We start from the raw sequence: 23021 nt of genomic DNA, 5'->3' as shown, positions 1-23021 counted from the left end.
GGGAAGTCGTTCCCTGTCTGGAGGTCGTTCCCTGCCGGGAAGTCGTTCCAGTCGTTCCCTGCCGGGAAGTCGTTCCCTGCCGGGGAGTCGATCCAGTCGTTCCCTGCCGGGAAGTCGCTCCAGTCGATCCCTGCCGGGAAGTCGTTCCAGTCGCCCCCCGGCTGGGAGTCGTCCCACGGCTGGGAGTCGTCCCACGGCTGGGAGTCGTCCCACGGCTGGGAGTCGTCCCACGGCTGGGAGTCGTCCCCTGGCTCGGAGTCGTCCCCTGGCTCGGAGTCGTTCCCTGGCTCGGAGTCGTTCCCTGAATCGTTCCCTGGCGGCTGGAAGTTCCCTGGCGGCTGGACGTTCCCTGGCGGCTGGCTGTTCCCTGGCGGCCGGCCGTTCGGCCGAGATGGACCTTTGTTACCTATAGGGACCTCTTGCTCATTCAAGCGGCTTAGCGCTACCTGGCGCATCTGTTGGAACTGAGCTCGGCTGAAAGCATACTGCTTGCCTGGCCTATAACAATCTAGTGTTAGCCTTCCCATTCAACGCTCTTATTAATGGAGGGGAAACATACGACGACACAGGCTCCATAACGTTTCCACCACCACGGCCGCTTTGCCGTCCAAGGAGACGGCTAGACACCCTCCCCCATAGACCACCACGTCCCGAATGGCCCCCTTGGTTTACATGAGGAAGGCTGAGCCAGTGGCCCATCTCATGCGTGGTCGTTATCGAAGCTGAGCTTCTGTCGGGCAGAGTGTCCATAGCGGCAACGCATCCGTCCTTGCTGCCGATATTTTTGGCAATGTCGGTGCCGGCTTGCGGTAAAACGCACACACCCTTGACTCCTGCACCCCGATTTGTCGGCACATAAACAAGGTTGAGGGTGCTCGTATTGCCCTGATGGACTTCAGCCTTCAAGTTATCCATAGCCGGGTTATTCTCCAAGCCGGCAGTGCAACGTGCACTATCGATACGCGAAACGTTGTTGAGGTTAAACTTGATATTGGCCCCGTCGATGAAAGTATTCATATGGTCAACAGCCTCCTGAACGAGCTCTTTCTTTAGGTGGCGGGTTAGCGTCGGGTTCTTGGTAGTCTCTTAATGCAATTCTAGAAGGAAGGAGCTTACCGAGGGACAATTCTCGCCCTCGCCACAGCATAAATGCACAACACATCCCAGGTCGATGACTTCTCCATTGTCAGGCTGAGAGCTCTGCCGCCCAAATAGCTCGCCCTCCTCTGCGCTGATACTCCGGGTACCACAAGCATGCTCAGTCTGGCTCCTGAAATCCAAAGGGAAAGCTAGGGAAGCCGAGGCCATGAGCCCAGAGACGAGAAAGAGCAGATTCACCATGGTGATGGTGGCAAGGTATGCACGCAGACCTAGGAAGTGATTGCGGCAGCTTGAATGAGGAAAAAATGTAGGCAAGGGCAACAAGAGAAAGGAGGATGAAAAGGAACACGTCTCCCAGACCTGCTTATTCTGACTCTAGCATACTGTCGACAAGACAGGAAACCGACATGTTAAATATTACCACCGTCGCGACCATGACAACGGACCTATCGTGCCAGCAAGGCACTGCGGCTTGGCATGTTTGACAATGGCAAGAAATCATTCTCTTTGCCTGAGTGCGCGGGATGCTTCGTTGATCGTCATAAGCTTTCCTACTTCTTTCTAAAATGCAGCGGCGCAGCGCCAACATTCTTGGCCGAGTCTCCCTGGACGCGGCAGCCCCCACGCATCACGTTTCACAACGACTCGCATACTGGAAATGCGTGTCAATTTTTGACAGGCGTTCTACCATGTAATGCTGACATGGGCTGATCGGATGGGAGAGCTGGTAAAAACGACGACGGCCCGAAGTGCATTGAGGAAACAAGACCTGCAAAACAGTGACCGACGCATTGATATAGCGCGAATCATCATGCGCTACCGGTTATCTCGCCCAAAGTGCTGCATAACGCTAATAAGTATCATTGCTTGTCATCCCCTTCCTCTTTCTTCCCCTAAAGTAAACATGTGATGATGTAATGGGGATTGTACTATCCTGTCTTTTTTAACTCTTCATAATACATTTCTTAAATCCTTTTACTTTTACTAATCAGTAGAGTGTTGCACTATTTGAGCTTGCTAAAATTAGCAGCTATGAGGGTCGACGGGCGGCAAATAGTCAAGTGCGCGGAACTTGCGAGGGCCCGTTGCGTGCGGCTAAGAGTGGCAGTTTCCATTACCATTCTATCACGATCCAGGGTTATGAGTCAATCACCATCTAGGGTTATAAGTCGCTGTAAAGACATTAACTAAGCTAGCCTAATAGTAAAACTAGCGATTTGCTAAAGGCTTAAAGCCTGCCTAAAGCCATCACCGTAAGGTCGCATAATCATAACGAGTAAGTGATAATTTGCTCGATTTAAAATTATGCGAGTATAGCAGTCGCGCTCGTATTGAATCCACAAAACTTACTTGAACATAGTAGGCTGAGCGAGGATCCGAGCCGCAATAGCAACTTGAGTGTTTCAAAAAGCTTGTCGAGCTGACTCTCCAACCAAGCTCCTGACTCGAATCCACGAACAGGCTAATAAAAGTAATCAACTTGCACAAAAAACCAAGAACCAAAACTACCCGTGCTCTAGCGAGACTTGATTCAACAATCGCTGCAGTGTCACCATGTTGAGGCCAAGTCATTCGCTGCATTGTTCAACGTGAGCGTGGATATGGTTACATTCGTGAGGTCTTGCAAAAAAAAATCAATGCTACTATGCTGGTCACATCCCCGCTTATCCACAAGACCACTTCGCACTTTGATTCCAATATTTGCAGAGGAGAAGCTTTGCCTCTGCACCCAACAACCTGCAGGACGGCTTGAAGTACTCCTCCGACGGAGACCAAGACAGAGTGCAGACGAAATAGTTACTTTCATATTGCGAACTGTATTATTTGACAATGATCTCTTTGAACATGGTTTCAATCAAAGAATAATTTGTCAAGGTACTCTCTCGCCTCCACCGGATCCCGGTCAACAATCCGTCGGTCTTCCTTCTCTGCCATCTTGCGCTCCACGAACGGCTCCATGGCCTCCCGCTCCGCCTCGGTCAACAGATGGATCCTCGTCTTCCACAAGTCCTCCTTTACCGTGCCATGCTCTCTCGGCCCAAAGAACTTTTCGTCGAGGTATTTCCAGTACATGGCGTCAAAAGCCCAGCTTTTCCGCGCCGCGTAACTGAGGAAGAAGCGCCCCGTCTCCCAGCTCTCGCGCATATACGTCGAGAGCGGTAAAGGCAGCGCATCGTACTCTCCCAAAGCCGCTTCAGCCTCCTTCACAGCAGCAAGCCAGGTCTCGATGCGGTATCCGTATATTTTTACCCATTCGTCGATGCCGGCGTGCCACATCTCGGCAGTCTCTAGGAGGAGCAACCACGGGGGGTCGAGGATAAACTGGGTGGGCGCCACGTAGGCATATTCCCAGTCGATGAAGGCGGCAATTTCATCAGTTTCCGTCAATAGTATGTTTCCGGCTCGGAAATCGTCACCCCACAACCGGAACGAGTCAGTCCCAGAGGGCGTGGGACAGATGGGCGGTTTGCTTTGGAGCGAGGTTGCTTGCGCTGACCATGTATCTTCTTTAAACCCAAAAGAAGCAAGCTGGCCTTTTCTAGCAAGCCTTCGGAAAATTTGACGTGCCACGTACTTGTTGCGGCAATCATCCGCAGATGAAATCGCATCGTTATGCTGAAAGGCTAACTGGGCAATGTTCATCTCCGCAAGTGCGGTATACCAGTCATCGGCCGTTGTATATGTTGTACCTTCTGGGGGTAGGGTAATTCTTGGAATGTTGGCCAATCGAATCATGTCCGTCATATTATGTGTTAGTGGGCGGCCACCCACGCCAATTTTGCCGTCTGGCAGCTCGGTCAAGGCTCCAATGCGATCAAATTTCAATTTTGATAGCCGCAGTTGACCATCAGCCACCTTTTTCCAGATACTCTGCAACGTCTTGGCTGGTATTTTGGGGTCCAGAATGTGAGGCGCCGACTTGTCCTTCCTCGGAGCATTCAGCCTAGCTGAGACGCTTCTCTTATGATCAACGAAGTCCATGATGAGAAAAGGCCCGAGTACCGAATCTGATCCATATGATAGTACTCTGGGAATTGGTACCGCCGTGCCTTCCACCAGCGTGATTGCCGTAGCGGCCTCTTGGACAGTCTTCTCATCTGTGAATTGGACAAGCGCCGGCAGGGGTAACCGAACAACGACATCAGGGGTACGGCCATCGACATGGACTCTGTAGAGGACGTTGAAGCCGCCGACCATGATTGGAGACATCAAGGTAGCTTCACCACCAAACTTCTCTTTGGCCAGCTCTTCGACGCGGCGACATTTTGTCTTGAGTCGCATGCTTTTCAACCCTTTCTCTGCCTCGTCGTCGTTTTTGTCCCAAACCAGATCATCCAGTCGTTCTTGACCGTTATACATGGTGAGTCTAATTTGATCAGGTTTCTGCGATAACTGATGTGGCTGTATCAAAAATGCGACAAGAGGTTGCGAAGATGTGTGAATGCAGTTGAGAGGCAGGGGGAGGTGTGCGTGAGTCGGGGGCACCCCTAAGTATACAGCTAGGTAGCCGGGGTCGAACGAGAGAGGTTAGTACATGGATTACTGTGTAATTCTATTTTGGTCGATTAACCCTAGCCGAGTTCATTCCTTGAGTCATCTATCCTATTGTTTAAAAAACGTATTTATTTTGTCACCAAATGCAGTTACCACTTACAGCGACAACTGGTGCACTTATTTCTGATTTTCAGCACAACCCCCACCAAATTACCCCACCAAACTTCACCCAACTATTTCCGCAGCTTCGCCCATCGCGCGACGCGTCTTCCTGCCAATAGCCGCCGCCTCTGCAAACCGACGGGGGTCCAGCTTCAACAAGACCCTCACAACCACCACCGACCCAAAGCCAATCGAGCTTCCCATCTTCCGCATCCTCCCATTCTCGGGTCACGGCCCCTTTTGCGCGCGTCCGCCCCCCGGCTGTCAGCATGTCTCGGCTCTCCATCCCGACAACGGCGCGGCTGCCGTCGTCTCTGCGCGTCGACCCCTCCAACCTCGTCGTCATCAAGAGCCTGAACCGGCTGTCGCGCGAGTCGCTTCTCGCACTGGCGCTCGACTGGCTCGACGAGGGCACCGTCGCCAACGCCGCGCCATACCTCCGCGGCGGCGGCAGCGGCGGGCCCGACGACGAGCCCGCCGACAGCGACGACCTCTACCCGCCGTGCCGCACCGTCGCCGAGCTCCAGCAGCTCTACGCCGACATGCAGGAGCAGAGGGGCGCCAAGCGCGACGTCGTCAGCCGCGTGCTCGAGGGCGACTGGCGCCACGGCCTCACCCTCTACCAGCTCGCCATGGTCGACTTTGCCTACCTCGACGAGCACCCGGCGTCGCAGAAATGGACCGCGTACAGGATCCTCCCCCTCACCCACCCCACCCACGACGCCGACGACGAGACCCTCAAGGTCGACGACGCGAGCCTCCAGATCCCCCGCTTCCACCCCTCCACCTTTCTCCAGAACCTGCAGGACCAGGTCCTGCCCGACGTCAAGGCCCACTACCACTTCTACCGCCCCAGCGACTGCCCCGTCCTCATGCTGCGCGTCTTCGCCATCGACTCGCCCTACAACAGCCAGCTCGCCCTGTCCTCGGCCGCCGCCACCAGCTACACCTCGTCCCGCACCGTCTACCTCGCCTTCCCCGACGGCGCCCCGAACCTCTACATCTCCAAGTCGCAGTCGGCCGGCGCCTCGGCCCACGGCGAGTCGCGCAGCCTGCAGAGCCTCATCGTCAAGGGCGTCCCCAAGGCCCTCTCCCGGCCCCGCCACCGCTTCACCCTCCAGAACTCGGGCCTCACCAGCAGGAACCTCGACGTGCTCCTCGACCGCAGGGGGCCCGGCCGCGGCAACGCCGCCGCCGGCGGCTGGAGCATCTACGCCAACGAAAAGAACAAAAAGTCCCCGCTCGACTCGGTCCTGCCCTCGCCCCCGCTGTCCGCCGCCTCGGAGCACAGCCGCAAACGCGCCTCGCCGCTCACCCAGCAGCGCCGCGAGGCGAAGCGCGCCAAGCTCGTCGCCAAGGGACGCTTTGGCGACTCGGCCATTGTCACCGACGGCAAGGGCGTCGAGCGCCTCGACGTTGTGATTCAGGACCCATATCCGTCCGTCAATGGCGTCGACGTGCAGGTCTCGGACAATGAGGATGGCGCGCCGCCGGCTGCCAGACGAGGGCCGCGAAGGAGCTTGGACGCCATGCTGGACGAGGACGGCGACGGGGTTGCCGATACGCCGCGGCAGGGTCCCGGTTCGCGGTGGACGCCCAATGTGCGAATCACATTCCAGGGCACCCATGTGTTTGCTGGTATCCGGCAGTTGGTGGAAGCCGGCATCATCGATGGCGAGCGCATGCCCGGGTGGATGACTGGCGAGGACGGCGTCACAGTAGGTGTTGTGCGACACGGTCGCATAAAAGGAAACAAGGGCTCGGGGATATAATGTCCACGAACTCGTCATTTTATTGTATCTCTATCCTGTATTTGCGACTAGCGCTGTTTAGATGCCATCTTTAGAATAATGATACCCAGGATTCAACAGGCTTGTCTATCTCTATTTTTACTTCTAGCGAAAAGACGCTTTTCTTTATACCATGGATCGCTATACACTCTCGCCGAGGTCAAATACCTTGTTTGTGTTTCGCCAGGCCGCCTCGCACACTTCCTCTACAGACACGCCCTGGATGCCCGCCACAATCTTGGCGATACGCTCAATAGTGCACGGCTCATTGCGGCCCTTGATCATGCAGCCCTCCTGCCAGTTCTTGGTCGCCTTGAAGCGCGAAGGGACCTCGGGCTCCGCCTTCTGATTCTTCTTCTTGCCGTGGTTCGGCTGCTTCTGGGGCTTGTGCCTCTTCCCGGTTCCGTTGGTCACCACCCCCTCGGCAGCATCCGACGCGGGCGTCGATGGCGTTTCCTCGGCGGATGCAGGTTCAGACTTTTCAATGAGATACTTCCAGCCGGCGTGGCTGGGCCGCACCTCACACCAGGGTCCGTCCGTCTCGAGCATCAGACGGTCTAGCGGCAGCTCCCGGACGACGGCGCAGTTCTCCTCCGTCTTGAGGCTGCACCCGTTGATGCCAATGTACAGGCCGAGGTCGAGCAGCTCGCGCATCTCCTCGGACGAGCCGGTGAAGCTGTGCACGACGCCGCCGCGGGCCAGCCGCTCGAGCCTCGCGCCAAAGGCGTCCTTGAGGAGCCGCGCAAAGTCGGCGGCGGCGGCGCGCGAGTGCAGAAAGAGCGGCAACTGCGGCTCCATGGCGGCGGCGAGTTTGAGCTGCGCCGCGAAGCTGTGCAGCTGCACCGCCTTGTTGCAAAAGTGCAGCCGGTCGTAGTCGAGGCCAAACTCGCCAAAGGCGATCAGGTGGCCGGTATTGGATGCCTTGGCGTCCTGGAGCAGCTTTTTGAGCCGCGCCATGTGCGTGGCGGACTTTTCTAGGTCGACGGCGCAGTCGGGGATGGGTGCTGACGGGTCTGGGTCACAAGGGGCTGTGTGCTCCTCGTCATGGGCAGTGGACTTGCCGACGCCGAATATGCTGCTGCTGCAGGGATGGATGCCTGCGGTGTAGTACACTGTACCGGCTGTTGAGTGAAATAAAAAATGAGCCGGTGAATTTCAGTCTCGGCGATGCGTTCGTTAAACTCACGGTACTCCTTGGCGAGGTCGGCGGCATCTTGAATACTGTGCCAGTCCGAGCCAGTCACCAGCAGCTTTGTGCACCCGACTTGCTTGGCTCTGTCTACAACAGCTTCCAAGTCGTCGGGATGTTTCTGGTTGCCGCGATATTGTCCGCGATATACGCGATCGGCCAGGTTGATGCCAATCTAGCCAGGGTCAGTCACTTGCCATCAACGCCGGGCTGCGTATGAGTCCCTACATCGACGTATCTGGGGTTGTATGTCGGTGCCAAGGGCTCAGAAGCGGGCTCTGGGATTGTCATGGCGTGTATCGCTGAATTCTTGAAGCGCTGTGATGAAATTGGACGTGATAGTGAATGCTGGGTCAAACGATGTCTAGGGTGGCTGCTGTCAATTTTTGACGATTTCGAAATATCGTTAAGTAATGATGATGTTTTTAACTTACTTTAGGCGGCAGAGCATTGAATAAACTTATGCTAGTGCTGAGGGTGGTTGGAAGAGTCATGCACTCGGCCTGAGTCACCAGTCCGTGGTTGAGATGTTCAAGTGTTTGCGGACTGACGCTGAGTTGGGAATGCTCAAGCTCATAACCGCTAGGTGGGTCAGGTCGCCCAAGCAGAGTGAGTGCATACAACACTGGAAGAATGTATGGAGTGCTTGAAATGTAATCAATTCTCGAAGAAGTCAATTGAAATATAACGTGTTACAAGTTCGACATAAACCTGGCATAATAATGTACACGATTTCAACATAAAGCAAAGCTCGCCTCGTTGATGCTTAGGTGAGGAATGTGGCACCAACAACCCAGGCAAGCTTGTGGGCTACCCTAGACAGTATCACCATCCGAGGCCGCGAAGCATGCTCAAGATTTGGGCTTCTTCATCTATGCGCGGAAATGGCACATCTGGAGCTGGAACATCGAGGACTTTGCACAGAGGCTCCCATCTGTCTTTCAAATTGAAGTCAAGCAGCTGCTTCGCTAGCACGAGCCTCCTCACCATTTCGTAGTGCTCACGGTGGTGACCAGGCGGCAGCCTGTGCGCTTCCCGCCTCCAACTGGTCCCTAATAATCAATCTATGAACACGTCGACGTAAGCCGCCGATGCCGTACAATCCGCCGACGCTGTATAATTCGCCGATGCCGTATAATCCGCCGACGTTGTATAAGTCGCCGATGCCGTATAAGTCGCCGATGCCGTACAATCCGCCGACGCTGTATAAGTCGCCGACGCCGTACAATCCGCCGACGTTGTATAAGTCGCCGATGCCGTACAATCCGCCGACGCTGTATAATTCGCCGACGCCGTACAATCCGCCGACGGCCCTAGTGTGTACTTGATGAAGCCGCCCACGCCTCAGTATGTGAGAACACGGCCGTAGCTGCGCTCCCCCGTGCCGACGGGCCGCTCTACGAGGATGACTTTGACGTCTGGATATGTGCCGATGAGCTGAGTCCCAGTCGGCGCCGTCCACGACAGCAGGGGATCGTAGGGCGGCAGATGGTTAATTAATTAAAGTGGGAGCCGCCCGTCGCGCGAAGCCAGTCGGATGGTCCGCAGCAAGGGAAACGTATATAGAGTAGTAAGAATAAAGAAGAGCTTAATATTCCTAACTGGCGGGTTATTTTGTCCCCCTGGTGACTGGTTGTCTTGCTTAGTTTTTCGAAGTGACCAAGAAGCCTTGAGAAAATATTATGGTATGTTAGGCGGCACACACTGCGATTGGTCGCTTTCGACTTAGTAGGCGCTGTGGCTGCGGCCGAGTCAGCTCGTGGGGGTTACCCCACCTCTTTGCCTCAGGCAATGGCTGGCTAGCTTTGACCGTGACGTCCAGCGACTAGCATCGTCACGACCTTCGTGTGACCACCTTCTATAAATAAAATGCGTCGTCGCTTGTCAGCATTTATGTCGCCATGGCCATCACTCGAGCGCAGTCGACCCAGAAAGGGCACGCATCGTTAGTGGCAAAAGATCAAGGTGTGTTTCATGAAGCGCTGAAGACACCCTGGCTGACAGCAAAAAAGGGAAGAGACCCAAGGGCATTCAGAAGCAAAGACGGACCTCGCGACTTCCAAAAAATCTTGAACGCGATCATCCGCAAGTATTCGCTGTTGGAGCAATTGCATCTCCGAAAGTATGGTGATCATATTCCTATCTTTTGCAAGCACGAGAACTAATTATCACAGGGCTCCGCGGCTGGCAGACGTGGTACGAAGCGACCCTCCGATGCGATCGGTCACGATTCCGACTCCCCCCGGAAGCGGCCTCAGAAGCGGCCTCAGCGATCTTCCGGACTTACTCTTGTTGAAGATTCAGTCGATAGCCCCGCGAACAATTATAGCAGCGCCTGCAAGCCGATCAACCCAATATATTTTTGGGCACAAGAAGGAAGCTGGCCGAAGGAATATTTTGAATCGAAGATGGAGCATTTACTTGCACGGAAGAGGTCTCTGTCGTCTTTAAACCGTAAGAGATCAAATTCTGCCACTTCCACGACACCCAGTGATCAGAAGCCACGGGAAGAGAAGAGTGCTCCTTACCGAGATCCGCGCTATACAACCCTTCTTGAAACTAAAGCGAGTTTTATGGCCAAGTCCAACCTTGATATTACCAGAAGTAGCAAAACTCTTTGCGCAACTCTACTTGAGGGAGAAAATTCGGTTCCAGAAGTTTCGCTATTTGACGATGACATTTTTGAATCCACTTGCCACAAGCTCGAGGGTAGAAATGAGGCTCGGATCATTCAAGATATTGCTCGGCTCATTGTTCCCTCTGCAGAGAGCCTTGCCACATTTGGAGCCGCGCACTTGGACATTTTAACAGAGAGTGTTAACGAAGGATGGAACAACTCGATTTCACTAACTGGCACTCGCCCCCAACCTGACTATTCCGTAGGCTTCAGGCGGGATGCATTCAGTGAAGAGCAGTTGACTAAGCTATCACCCTTTATTGGCGATTTTATCGGCGGAGATCGTTCCTTCTTCATGGCGACATACTACATGTACTTCCCTTTCCTGACATGCGAGGTGAAGTGCGGTACTGCAGCGCTGGATGTGGCGGACCGTCAAAACGCGCATAGTATGACCCTTGCTGTACGGGCTGTTACCGAGCTCTTCCGTGCAGTGAAGCGCGAGGCCGAGGTCCACCGGGAAATTTTAGCCTTCTCTGTCTCCCACGACCATAGGTCGGTGCGGATCTACGGTCACTATCCGGTAGTAGATGGGAAGGATACGAAGTACTATCGCCACCCAATCCGCACATTCGACTTCACAGAATTGGACGGCAAAGAGAAGTGGACGGCTTATCGCTTCACGAAAAGCGTGTACGACTCTTGGATGCAGTCTCATTTTGCGAGAATATCTTCAGCTATCGACCAGCTGCCAGCTGACCTGGACTTCGATAACCCGTCGCTTCCATCAACAGGGCTTCCATCAACAGGGCTTCCATCAACAGGGCTATCCCAAGGCTTGTCAAGCCATCATCCTTCGCAGTCGGATATGGAATCCACTTCAGATCACCTTGAGCAAGACAGCCAGTCAAGCAAGGCTAAGCCAGGGCTTACACCAAGCACGTCATTTACAGATTCGGGAAAGGCTAAGAAGAGGAAGGGTAAAAAGTAATAAATTCGCTATGATGAAGCCGGCGGTGGCGGCGGCATTGATTGTTGACTTATCCTGAATCTGCGATAATAACACCTATTGTAACTATCGCCCGTAACGCTTGTATCGCCCGTATCGCCCGTATCGCCCGTATCGTCTATATCGCCCACATCGTCTATATCGTCTAAATTATTAATCTCTACATTACTGGTAAGAGGCTGCTAGGCGCCTACCTCACGGCTCTTAAGATTATTAAGGTTAAGAGTGTTAATAGTAGTAAAAATAGGCTATTATGAGATTAAGCTAATGGTATTATAGTGGTTATGCTACTGTCTAATTAACTAGAAATTTTACTAGCGCGACGCTACCACTTTCGAGGTCTGTGGATCCGTATTGATCCCAGCCATCGAGGAAGGCAGCGTCTGTGTTAGCTAGTTAATAAATCATAAGGAACCTCAATTTGACTGTTATTATTGCTTTATTTATCGTATTCGAACCCTTGATTCCAACAATAGTAGTCCATCAATGTGCTAGAAGACACAATTAAACATCAAGCACCGCAACCATGTGGCATCATGAGCCCAAAGCCGAAATGCAGAATGGCGGATTGACAACTGAGAGACAAGGCGGAGACTCGGACCAGCTAATTATATATACCAAGGTCCCTACTTAAATCATACCACGTTGCCTTGTGAAACGTAGATGCGGCCGTCGTCTTTCATGGCTATGTTGCGGCTAACGACGGGTTGGAAAGTCTAACTAAGAAACGGGAATAAAAAAGGTGATTCGAGAGGCAACTAATAACGGTTGGCAACAGCTTAGGTAGCTTATCGATCGAAATGTCGAGTATTGGCATAAGCAAGCACGCTGTCCGTATAGAGGCTCCATACGCGATACGGTAGGTAATTAATTAGTTACCCCTCGATTCGGAAGCTACTAGTTTCAATATTGTCCCATCTCGCATCCCCCTCGATTCCCTTCGGTCACCGTCGCCTTTAAGTGCATCGACCAGTTCACGTGACTTCGCGCCGCTGAGTTTAAGTGCTTGCATGGAGGAGGGGGTTGTGCATCGAAGTCACCAAAAACGCCCATAACTGCAGAATTGAATTGATCTCGCTCCCCTCGAATCTAGAGACAATAAAGATCATCTCACTATACCATTTACAAGATTTGATCATCGTTCTACACCCGCAGCGGCACACTGGTAAGCGTGAATAATGTCCACAACCCTGGCCCAAGGTCCACCGGTTTAATGGATTCCCAGGCTTTGTCATTGTTGTCACGCTAACTTTTTGGCGTCGCGTAGCAAAACACGCGCCCGAGCATAAGAGGCCCGTTCCACCGTTCCTCTCAACGCGTCTTCTTCACTCCTCTCATCCTCAGCATCTGCTTCTGCATTACACCAAGTCCTCTACTTGCAACGGCTTTCCACCCCGCGACAGCTGTCTGTACCGTGGTTGATACTTGCAACATTTGAGAGCAATTGTCTCTTCCTTCGCTCGTCATTTCAGCACACATTCGTCGCCCCATCGACGCCATCACGCCGCCATGTACGTGAAGAAGAGAGGTATGTCACGATACTTTCCTCCAACCTCGAGCTGTATCCGCTAATACCAACTGCAGATGGACGCCAGGAGCGCGTCCAGTTCGACAAGATCACTGCTCGGGTCTCGAGACTGTGTTACGGCCTCGACACCGAACATGTCGACCCCGTCGCCATTACCCAGAAGGTCATCTCTGGTGTCTATGGTGGTGTGACCACTATTCAACTTGATGATCTCGTAAGTGTCCAATCGCTCAACAATGCCATCGCTCCTGTCCGTTACTGACCGCATTCTTTAACAGGCTGCCGAGACCGCCGCCTATATGACCGTCACCCACCCGGACTACGCCATCCTCGCGGCTCGCATCGCCGTCTCCAACCTCCACAAGCAGACGAAGAAGCAATGGTCTTCAGTCATCAGCGACTTGTATCACTATGTCAACCCCAGAAACGACCGTGCGTCTCCCATGATTGCCAAGTCGACATACGAGTGTGTCATGAGACACAAGGAGGAACTCGACTCAGCCATCGTTTACGACCGCGATTTCAACTACCAATACTTTGGCTTCAAGACCCTAGAGCGCTCCTACCTCCTCAAGCTCAATGGTAAGATTGTTGAGCGTCCCCAGCACATGATTATGCGTGTCGCTGTCGGTATTTGGGGAGACAACATTGAGCGCGTTGTCCAGACCTACAACCTCATGTCCAGCAAGTTCTTCACCCACGCCTCACCCACTCTCTTCAACGCCGGTACTCCTCAGGCCCAGCTGTCTTCCTGCTTCCTGGTGGACATGAAGGACGACTCCATTGAGGGTATTTATGACACTCTCAAGTCGTGCGCAATGATTTCCAAGATGGCTGGTGGTATTGGCATGAACGTTCACCGCATTCGTGCCACTGGTTCCTATATCGCCGGTACCAATGGCACTTCCAACGGTATTGTTCCCATGCTCCGCGTCTTCAACAACACTGCCAGATATGTCGACCAGGGTGGCAACAAACGTCCCGGTGCATTTGCAATCTACCTTGAGCCCTGGCACGCTGACGTCTTCGAGTTCCTTGATCTCCGCAAGAACCACGGCAAGGAGGAGGTTCGCGCCCGTGATCTATTCCTCGCCCTTTGGATCCCCGACCTGTTCATGAAGCGTGTCGAGAAAAACGGCGAATGGACTCTCATGTGCCCTAACGAGTGCCCCGGCCTTGCTGACTGCTACGGTGATGAGTTCGAAGCCCTCTACGAAAAGTATGAGCTCGATGGCAAGGGTCGTAAGACCATCAAGGCTCAAAAGCTCTGGTACTCTATCCTAGAGGCCCAAACTGAGACCGGCAACCCCTTCATGCTCTATAAGGATGCCTGCAACCGCAAGAGCAACCAGAAGAACCTGGGCACTATCCGCAGCTCTAACCTCTGCACTGAGATTATCGAGTACTGTGCTCCTGACGAGACTGCCGTTTGCAACCTGGCTTCCCTGGCTCTTCCCGCCTACGTTGACTACAACCAGGGCGTCTATGATTTCAAGAAGCTGCACGAGGTTACCATGGTTGTTGTGCGTAACCTGAACCGTATCATTGATGTCAACCACTACCCCATCCCCGAGGCTCGTAACAGTAACATGCGTCACCGCCCCATTGGTGTCGGTGTCCAGGGTCTTGCCGATGCCTTCCTTGCTCTGCGCATGCCTTTTGAGTCTCCCGAAGCCCGTGAGCTCAACAAGCAGATCTTTGAGACCATCTACCACGCTGCCCTGACTTCTTCTATGGAGCTTGCCAAGGAGGAAGGCCCATACCAGTCGTTCAAGGGTTCCCCCGTTTCGGAGGGCATCCTCCAGTTTGATATGTGGAACGTGAAGCCCTCTGACCTCTGGGAGTGGGATGAGCTCCGTGAGCAGATCAAGCAGCATGGTGTCCGCAACTCTCTACTGGTTGCCCCTATGCCTACTGCCAGTACCTCGCAGATCCTTGGCAATAACGAATGCTTCGAGCCTTACACTTCCAACATCTATCAGCGCCGTGTTCTGGCCGGTGAGTTCCAGGTTGTCAACCCTTGGCTGCTCAAGGACCTTGTCGACATGGGTCTCTGGTCTGATGCCATGAAGAACCGCATTATTGCCGACAACGGCTCTATCCAGAACATTCCCAATATCCCTGCCGATATCAAGGCTCTGTACAAGACTGTCTGGGAGATTTCCCAGCGCCAGATTGTTCAGATGGCTGCCGATCGTGGTGCATTTATTGACCAGTCCCAATCTCTCAACATTCACATGCGCGACCCAACTATGGGCAAGATTACCAGTATGCACTTTGCTGGCTGGAAGCTTGGTCTCAAGACTGGCATGTACTACCTGCGCACGCAGGCTGCTGCCGCCCCTATCCAGTTTACTGTGGACCAGGAAGCCCTGAAGCTGGTTGATGCCTCCATTGCCCGTGAGCGTCTTCCGAAGAAGCGTGCTCCTCCTGCCGGCACAAGCTACATGTCCTCGTCTGCTTCTCCCATTGCTAGAGCGTCTGTCGCCCCCAAGGACGCGGGCAACTCTGCGAGCTCCAACGGCATCCCCACCCCCAGTACTACCCCTCCTCCGGCCGTTACGTCGAGAGCCCCCCTCTCGTCTCCCCAGAAGCCCAACACTATGAAGGCGGACGTCGAGGACGGTGACAGCCCTAAGGTCCTTGCCACTGAGCCTATTGAGCAGGTTGACGAGGAGCTTACCGAAGGCAAGCGCACCAGTGACCAGGACGAGGATGGCGATGACAACAAGAACCGCGAACGTGATATTTACTCTGAGGCCGTCGTTGCTTGCAGCATTGAGAACCCCGAGTCGTGTGTCATGTGCAGCGGTTAGAGCACCACCCATTATATTTGACACGACTGCACGACTGTCATTCCAATCGGCGTGGAACGAGATGAAATAGACATGTTGGAAGTATTTTCTGTTTTCTAGTATTGACAAAGCATGCGGAGGAAAAAGGACATATGTTTTTCATTGTTGGTAATTCAGCAGCTTTGGTTATGGGTTTGACTTTGTTGGTTTATTCGGTCCCGTTTTATACTTTTTTTTTTTCTCTTGGTTCGCGTCCGGTTGCGATATCTTGGTGTATTTGCCCCTTTAACTCTCATGAAACGATGCATCTATGTTCTCATTCTAGTATCCCTGTGTGCTCTTGTCCTAATTTCGTTCCTGCCTGCTATGAACATGTCATTGAATGCGCGTATGACTTGGTTAGCCTGGCGTGATGTGCAGGCTGGAAACAGAAGCGCGCCTCGGCGCGGACTAAAAGACGCGGGCACGTTGATGACGCAACTACTATCGGCCGTAGTGCTGTAGCACCTCTCACCAGACACGAGTATTTTTTTTCTTGTTTCGTATTTACTACGCGTTGGAAGCTCTGTCAATTCTGTCAAATTGCGCAGGCAAGTTGTTCCTGCCATGGCGAGCAAACGGCAAAGGATACTGCAGGCAGCTCCGGAAGCATCGTGATCGGACGATTCACGGTTAGTAACGAGCAAGCCCGGCATAACACGACTGGGAGACGAATATCAATTGCCAAAACAGAAGATGAATGCGTTTACGTCAAAGAAAACGCCACCGAAGATGGATATGCAGGCTTGAAGACTAGTGTTATGCGGGCTGCGGGCTGGATGCTCAAGGTCCAGCCCAAGTGTGGTGCTTGGATGGTTGAATGCCAAGATGATTGGATGCATCATGCATAACTAATGTATGCGGTGTGTTGTTGTTGTTTGTTGTTGCATTTTGACGTGGATAAACAATATCCACTAGAAGCCCCAAACTCGATCAACTACATGGGTCTGTTGCGTCACAGACAATTGACTTTTCTTTTTCTCGGGGTGTAGTTAGTTCCTCTTGCCTACCTAGTTAGTTACTTACGTAGCGATTTTCTTTCTCGGGGAGCCTCGCCATGGCAGAAGCCGAGGTTGGAAGAGGGCAAATGAGATGCATCCTTCGGCACGATCGCAGATTGAGGTAGGCTAAGAACGTCGCTTTCGTCTAGAACTGTCCATGGCCCAGGTTTGATGAAGCTTCTCCGTCGTTTTCGTGGCCAATCAAGGAGCGCCTGCTGCCAGCGTGGAAGTGTGAATTCCGGGGCATCTTTGCTAAACCCTGCTTTACTAAATTGATACGCACGACTCAGTATCAAGGAAGAGGATCGACCAAAATGTGATAGCAGAGGTGCTACGGTACAGTACTTTCGTCCGGTTGTCTGTAGTTCGCAGAGTGATGTAATAGCGCAAGTGGTAAGTGGCAACATGCGACCCATCGGGCGGTTCCGAGTCGCAAGACAACTGTGGACATAATTATTGGTAGTTGATTGATGATTGACCAGTCTCTTGATCAATCAATAGTCAAGAGTTGGCAAAGTGATATTGTGCTGCATGTCTTGCTAGGGAATGTACGGTTGCTTGGCCAAGCAAGCGGCGCGCAGATAAGAATAAAGGAAATATTTCCAGGCGATGGGCGGCCACTTGACCCTTGGGATGAAAACGTGGCTAATAAACAACATTGAGCATCTGTATCCGATGTACGATGTACGTATCGTTACGAATAACGTTAGAGCAGCATCGCGTACGGATAGAATGACATGGATTGAGCTGGGTGACAAGGGTCTTTGAGGATGCAGTTGTACTGGTACTGACCTTGTACACTTATGTACTGACAGTTTCACACCCAGCATTGTCTCTGTTCATCTGTGGAGCAGCTGACTTGCTTGATTGTCGGATTGAACATGAATGTTGATGACTGGTGCTTGATCAAGTTGTTGGGCACTGAAACTTGCCAGCTTTCGGTGCTGCCCTGGTGCGGAAACAAAGTGGCTCGCATCGTCGGCCGACCGGGATTGTGGCTGGCAGCGAATTCGCTGTAAGAAGATCGGACGGGCGTCGGCGTTACCAGACGTGAGGTACGGTACTGTGGCTGTTATCCCAATTGCACAGCTAGACTGCAGAACAGAGACAGGCAGGCGGTCAAAAGCTCAGACAGTTAAACATATGGTGACTTGAGAAAAGCTTGACGAGTGACAACTTTGTTGTGATATTACCTGTCCATGCACCAGTGGACATCGCTGTGGACCTCTTGAGCTGCATTACCGTTGTGGGGGAGCTGGAGGTTTCTGTCGCTGTGACCCGCCGAGTTTTGCATGGGATCAGAGACAGCCATGATGCCGGTAAGTTACCAGCGGTGTGGTCAAGCGCAGCGTACTAGTAGCTATTCGCGACATGTGAATTTCGGGGAATTTAGTCGCCTGTGGGAACTGCACGGAAGAGCATAGTGGCATCCTTTCCACGATCTCGAAGGCAACGTCGCATTTGTTGAACAGCTTTGACTGACCGGGAAGCATTGCCGGGTGGCACACATTGGACGGCTTCAGTGACGTCGAAAATTGTATGTGGCTTGAGTCCCGGCCAGGGGTGGGATGTGGGTTGATCGAGCCGAGCTGGTTTTGGAAGCAGAGAGGCTGGTCGGCGCAACCTGGTTGCCTGCCATGATACAGCTGTGGATCGGCACAATCGAGAGCCCAGCTGAACAGGGGGCAGCAGAAGAGCAATTCCGCGCCGCCAACCAGGACGGGATGAGGGCCTGCCTGGGCCGCTTGCCAAGCAGCTATAGATCAACACAAATTGAACACGTTCAGGCACTAGTTATCCTCTGAAGCTTGTTGGTGTCGTGCAATTGGACTGTTGGGGAGGTCAAGACGCTCGAAGCGAAATTTGGACAATATGAGCCAGCCAATTCAGACTGCCAGACCGCAATTGATTCTGAAGTATCTTTCTTGATGGATCCTGGATGGAGCCATGATGGAAATTTGTGCCGTGCTCGGAATAGGTTGGGCGTGCTGATGGGGATGATGATGGGGGTGGGAAACTTCCATGACCGAAGCTTTCCGGCCAGCTGTCCCGCCCGTTTGCTGTGGCGCAGGCCAGGTATCTACTATGAGTGGCTAGTACCAATACCGGGAATGGAGAGCTTTGGATGGCGTCCCCGCCTCGGAGGGAGCGAGCTGCTGAAAATCGTCGAGTTAGCAGCTCCTTTCAGCGGGCTACGGCCCGGAGGCCGCTGAAATCGATGCAATGCCTGCGCCACACCAACAAGCTCGAAGAGCACTTGCCAACGTTATTAGATTTTCCCTTCTGTCTATTAGTGCAAGGCGGCTTTTATCATGTTGAGCATGTGAAGCTCTGTCCATTGGTGGCGCCGACTTGAACACTTCTACCTGGTTACTCCGTACCTCGCTAGATAGGAGTGCTCTTCTTTCGCGGAAATTTGGACTTTATGCCTCTGCGGCCCAAGCTGTAGATTATGAGTGTTTCAAGGGAGCTAGGCAAGCCCTACCCGATCTTTAGGTTCTTTGCAGCTCTATAACTCTTTCGTTTTTCTTTTCAAAGCGTAGAAAACTCATGTCAAATTGTACATCTCATCCGAGTGTAAAATAAAGCATTCATCCAGAAAAACCAGCCAAGGGAGCCGGAAATCTGGTCGAAGCGCGTGAGCCCCCTTGCCGCTGTCGATCATCATAAGAATGACCATCGGACATCATCAGCGCATCACGCGTCGTGACCTAATTTCCATCGAAACACCTCTGCGGGGCTCTTGGTAGCACTGTGCTAGTCTGTGCAACAAATGCGATCATTGGATCTCTGGTAGTGCTCGAGGTTGTTGTACTATATGTACAAATTACAACGCTTGGACTTGGCGCGACTTGGGGTTTGAGAGAGTTTGCCTAGGAGCGTGTAAGTGACAATGCGAGATTTAAAAGCCGGGCCGTTCTCTTCTTGCTTGGCCGCCAACCCTGGAATTCGGCGAAGTATTGAAAATACTCCTAATTCGGAAACAAACATCTATAATCTGTCCATGTAATGCAGTATAGGGCTATGTAGCCAAAGGCAGAGTCTGGACCCCGAGCCGTTGGTCCAAGGTGTCCAAGGTCCAACAAGTTACACCCACCCACAGAACGATCTGAATCTATTCTGCGAGTATAGAGCATAACGGGTTTATTAGCATCAAGTTCAATGAACTCGTGACCCTCCCGAGGTTGTCTAAAACGAAGTTCTACCAGGAACCCGAATCCATCTAGCTATGAGACAAGAGATCGAGAAAATCAGGGGTACCACGCTCTACACGCATGCGCCGCATAGCGTTGTGGCTGGATGATGCGAATGCGATCAGGATGCACCCTCCCAGTGATGGGATATTTCCAGATTCAACCTTTCAAGTTCAAGGGAATCCCAAGACTCCTCGCAAACGAGGGGGATTCCGTGGCTGGCTTCGGGTAGCGGGGTCAGAGACAGGGATGGAGGGAGGATGTGGCTTGCTTGGAAAGTCTGATATCGGCGCTGGGCAAAATCGCTATTGACTCCAAATTAGCACTGAATCACTGCACCGAGGAGCCGGCGCTGATCTGCTGTAGGCTCTTTCCATCCAACTGCATACCTCATGATGGATGCTAAACTTGCAGTAGCTTTCACAACACGCCAGGCTTGGCCATGTTCCGTCTGGTGTTGGTTTGTATGGAAATCTGGAAAACAGGCGATGCAATTTCAAACCGACGCCACTTCGATCAATCAGCTGTCCCCCTTGTCCCCCCAACCCCCTCCAAAGAGCTAATCCGGGTGCGCGGCTTTGGTGGTGCGATGCGAGTTCCTCTTCATTTCGCTTCAGGCACTCGACTCCACCGTCAGGCGGCACGATACACCAGAGTTGGTGGGCATCCAAGCATCTTACAGTGCAGAAAAGCCCGCTAGAGCCCAGCTAGCAGACCTCTAGCCAAGCAAAGCGCACCATTCTAGCGTGACGCAGGACCGTGCCAGAGACAGAAAAAAAAACAAAGACAACGAAATGTGATAAAGTGTGTAATATCTGCTAGTAGGTAGGGGTTCGGCTCGGAACCTCGCCTGCTGCTGCTTTCATTTGTTCCATTGCCGTCATAACTACATCTCTCGGCACCGAGAGTCATCATGGTTGCCATGCCTGCGCCTCACTTGGGCCTTGCTGGGCTGAACAGGCCTTGATCAGGCCCGCGGTCTGCAGTGGCAATCGTGGCAATCCCCGCTGTTCCTTTGCCAGATCCGAGTGAAGAAATAGTGAGAGCGAGATAATAGTGACGAGCCGGACCCCACTTGCCCACCACAAGGCCTCCCCTTTCCAGGCGTTCGGCCACCCCTGTCCGCCTGTGGCTAGTGCCAACCCGATTTTAGCGCGTCGGCCCCTCCAGCGCGGTGATTACCTCGCAGCTGTGCTATTCCAGCCTTTCTGGTGCTACCCCAGCCCAGCACAGGTCCCAGCAGCGGCCTCCCCAGCAGCACAGAAAACCTGGTATCTCGCCAAGATGATGGCTGCGCGTACCCGCTTGTAACGCGAGGTACCTGCACACGGAGCCTCCATACCTTGCAGGCCCATCGTGTGCACTACTTCGAACCCGCTAGTCACCTTGGAGCGAGACAAGCAACAACAACTCCTTCCAAGCCCGTCATGGCCCTCCTTGCCTCCGTTTGCTGCCCTGTCTTTGCCAGCTGCCAGCTGCCACCCACCTAATGCTACCAGCTGGCTGCCGGTCATCGCTAACCCACATTTAGAGTTCATTCTCTCGGCCAATTGGTCACCCTCCACTTGCCGTTTGCCGTTTCCCAGACCTGCTCTCACTGCACTACTAATAATTGCCTTCCTCCCCCCATCCTCTAAAGTTTTCCTCCCTCCTTTCTTCTCACGCTTCAACTGCCACCGGTTTCTCTCTCAAGTGTTCCATTCAAGCTTCCTCTGCAACACCTCAGCTCCGTGCTTTGTCTCGTCGACTCAAACACTCCTCCACAGTACGTTCTGACGCTCTCCCACTTACACTCGACATCTCTTCCACAACACTGGGAACCAAACGGACGGCCGCTCTGCGTCTTGTGTCATTCCGACCGCGATACCACGCTCCTCCGAATGGAAATCGACATGCAGACGACGTTGCCCGATCCAATGGCCCTTCGTTCTACTGCTCTCTGCCGTCTCCCTCTAGAGCTCGCTGTCGGCCTCGTACAAGCACATCTCGCGCAAGCACCCGCTAACATCTGCTCCCTGCACTAGATCCCGTGTTTCACAATCATCTCCATCAAAATGAAGTCCTTTTTCGCTCTCAGCGCCCTGGCCGCCATTGCCACTGCCCAGGAGATCTCTAACCTGGCCACGTGCGGTGTAAGTGACCGACGGCACTCTCAATCACACGAACAACAAAACTAACAATGATGCTCAGCAAACTTGCGCCAACAACATGATGGCTGCTTCCAAGGCCCAGGAGCTCGGCTGCTCTGCCAACGACCTCAAGTGCCTCTGCGACAATGTCAACTTCGGCTACGGTCTTCGTGACTGCTCTGCCGCCATCTGCCCCAGCGAGGATGCCGCCAAGGTTGTTGCCTACGGTATTGCCGCTTGCAAGGCTGCCGGTGTCGAAATCAACCCTGGCACTGCCTCTGCTTCTGCCTCGGGCTCTGGCTCTGGCTCTGGCTCTGGCTCTGGCTCTGGCTCGGGCTCGGGCTCGGGCTCTGGCTCTTCTGGATCTGCCACTGCCACTGCCTCCGGCTCCGGCTCTGGTAACGGTGCTTCGGCCACCGGCTCTGAATCTGCTACCGGTACCAACGGTGTTGGCGCTGGTGGTGTCGGCGCTGGCAGCGGCGCCTCGTCCACCGGCTCTGGCTCTGGCTCCGAATCCACCTCCGGCGCCGGCTCTGGCTCCGAATCCACCTCTGGCTCCGAGTCTGGTGCTGGTGCCTCTTCCACTGCCTCTGGCGATGCCACCTCTACCGGCACTGGTGCTGGCTCCGAGAGCACCTCTGGCTCCGGAGAGGGCAGCTCCACCAGCTCTGGCTCTGGCTCCGAGACCACCCAGGCTGCTTCTTCTTCCGCGGGCTCTGGCAGCGGCACTGAGTCTTCCACCTCTGGCTCCGGCTCTGGTGCTACTTCCACCACCAGCTCCAAGAACTTTGCTGCCCAGGCTACTGCCCAGGTCGGCGCTGTTGCCGCCGCCGCTGGTATCGCCGCTTTCTTCCTATAAAGGATTTGAGCTTGTACCTGCAATTTTTTCTTCATGATGCACATGTTTGTCACATAATACCCCGCCTGATGCGTCGACTTGAAGGGTCGCCTGGGTGTCGCATTTTAGCTGGA

At 53.5% G+C, this 23021-nt stretch overlaps 7 protein-coding genes across 7 annotated transcripts in view; 4 read left to right on the top strand and 3 right to left on the bottom strand.

Annotated features, from left to right (window-relative positions):
* Positions 1-1341, bottom strand: part of CCM_01868 (uncharacterized protein) — a gene marked incomplete at both ends in the record, with an annotated part of 1818 nt that extends 477 nt beyond the window's left edge. The window contains 3 exons of the mRNA XM_006667022.1: positions 178-498; positions 560-1047; positions 1117-1341. Coding sequence (XP_006667085.1) covers positions 178-498; positions 560-1047; positions 1117-1341 — 1034 coding nt within the window. The remainder of the gene's footprint in view (positions 1-177; positions 499-559; positions 1048-1116) is intronic.
* A 1611-nt stretch (positions 1342-2952) lies between these two features.
* On the bottom strand, positions 2953-4461 carry CCM_01867 (Protein kinase-like domain; the record flags this gene model as incomplete). The annotated part of the gene is made up of 1 exon (XM_006667021.1): positions 2953-4461. One exon carries the CDS (start codon positions 4459-4461, stop codon positions 2953-2955), a length of 1509 nt encoding a protein of 502 aa, XP_006667084.1.
* A 566-nt stretch (positions 4462-5027) lies between these two features.
* On the top strand, positions 5028-6530 carry CCM_01866 (CHL4-like protein; the record flags this gene model as incomplete). The annotated part of the gene is made up of 1 exon (XM_006667020.1): positions 5028-6530. One exon carries the CDS (start codon positions 5028-5030, stop codon positions 6528-6530), a length of 1503 nt encoding a protein of 500 aa, XP_006667083.1.
* Positions 6531-6689: 159 nt separating this feature from the next.
* CCM_01865 (hydrolase, TatD family protein, putative) lies at positions 6690-8727 on the bottom strand (the record flags this gene model as incomplete). The annotated part of the gene is made up of 5 exons (XM_006667019.1): positions 6690-7522; positions 7735-7912; positions 7966-8055; positions 8172-8319; positions 8567-8727. The coding sequence occupies 5 exons, from the start codon at positions 8725-8727 to the stop codon at positions 6690-6692; spliced, it is 1410 nt and encodes a 469-aa protein (XP_006667082.1).
* A 911-nt stretch (positions 8728-9638) lies between these two features.
* On the top strand, positions 9639-11345 carry CCM_01864 (uncharacterized protein; the record flags this gene model as incomplete). The annotated part of the gene is made up of 3 exons (XM_006667018.1): positions 9639-9702; positions 9750-9859; positions 9912-11345. The coding sequence occupies 3 exons, from the start codon at positions 9639-9641 to the stop codon at positions 11343-11345; spliced, it is 1608 nt and encodes a 535-aa protein (XP_006667081.1).
* Positions 11346-12872: 1527 nt separating this feature from the next.
* CCM_01863 (ribonucleoside-diphosphate reductase large chain) lies at positions 12873-15707 on the top strand (the record flags this gene model as incomplete). The annotated part of the gene is made up of 3 exons (XM_006667017.1): positions 12873-12891; positions 12948-13105; positions 13170-15707. The coding sequence occupies 3 exons, from the start codon at positions 12873-12875 to the stop codon at positions 15705-15707; spliced, it is 2715 nt and encodes a 904-aa protein (XP_006667080.1).
* Positions 15708-21800: 6093 nt separating this feature from the next.
* On the top strand, positions 21801-22908 carry CCM_01862 (CFEM domain protein; the record flags this gene model as incomplete). Its single annotated transcript, XM_006667016.1, has 3 exons — positions 21801-21884; positions 21945-22052; positions 22111-22908. 3 exons carry the CDS (start codon positions 21801-21803, stop codon positions 22906-22908), a joined length of 990 nt encoding a protein of 329 aa, XP_006667079.1.
* Positions 22909-23021: the final 113 nt, after the last annotated feature.

Source organism: Cordyceps militaris, assembly GCF_000225605.1.
Source record: "Cordyceps militaris CM01 unplaced genomic scaffold CCM_S00001, whole genome shotgun sequence".
In the NCBI taxonomy this organism is placed as follows: domain Eukaryota; kingdom Fungi; phylum Ascomycota; class Sordariomycetes; order Hypocreales; family Cordycipitaceae; genus Cordyceps; species Cordyceps militaris.
Note: the sequence above shows the minus strand (reverse complement) of the source record. Positions and strands in the feature narration are given on the sequence as shown.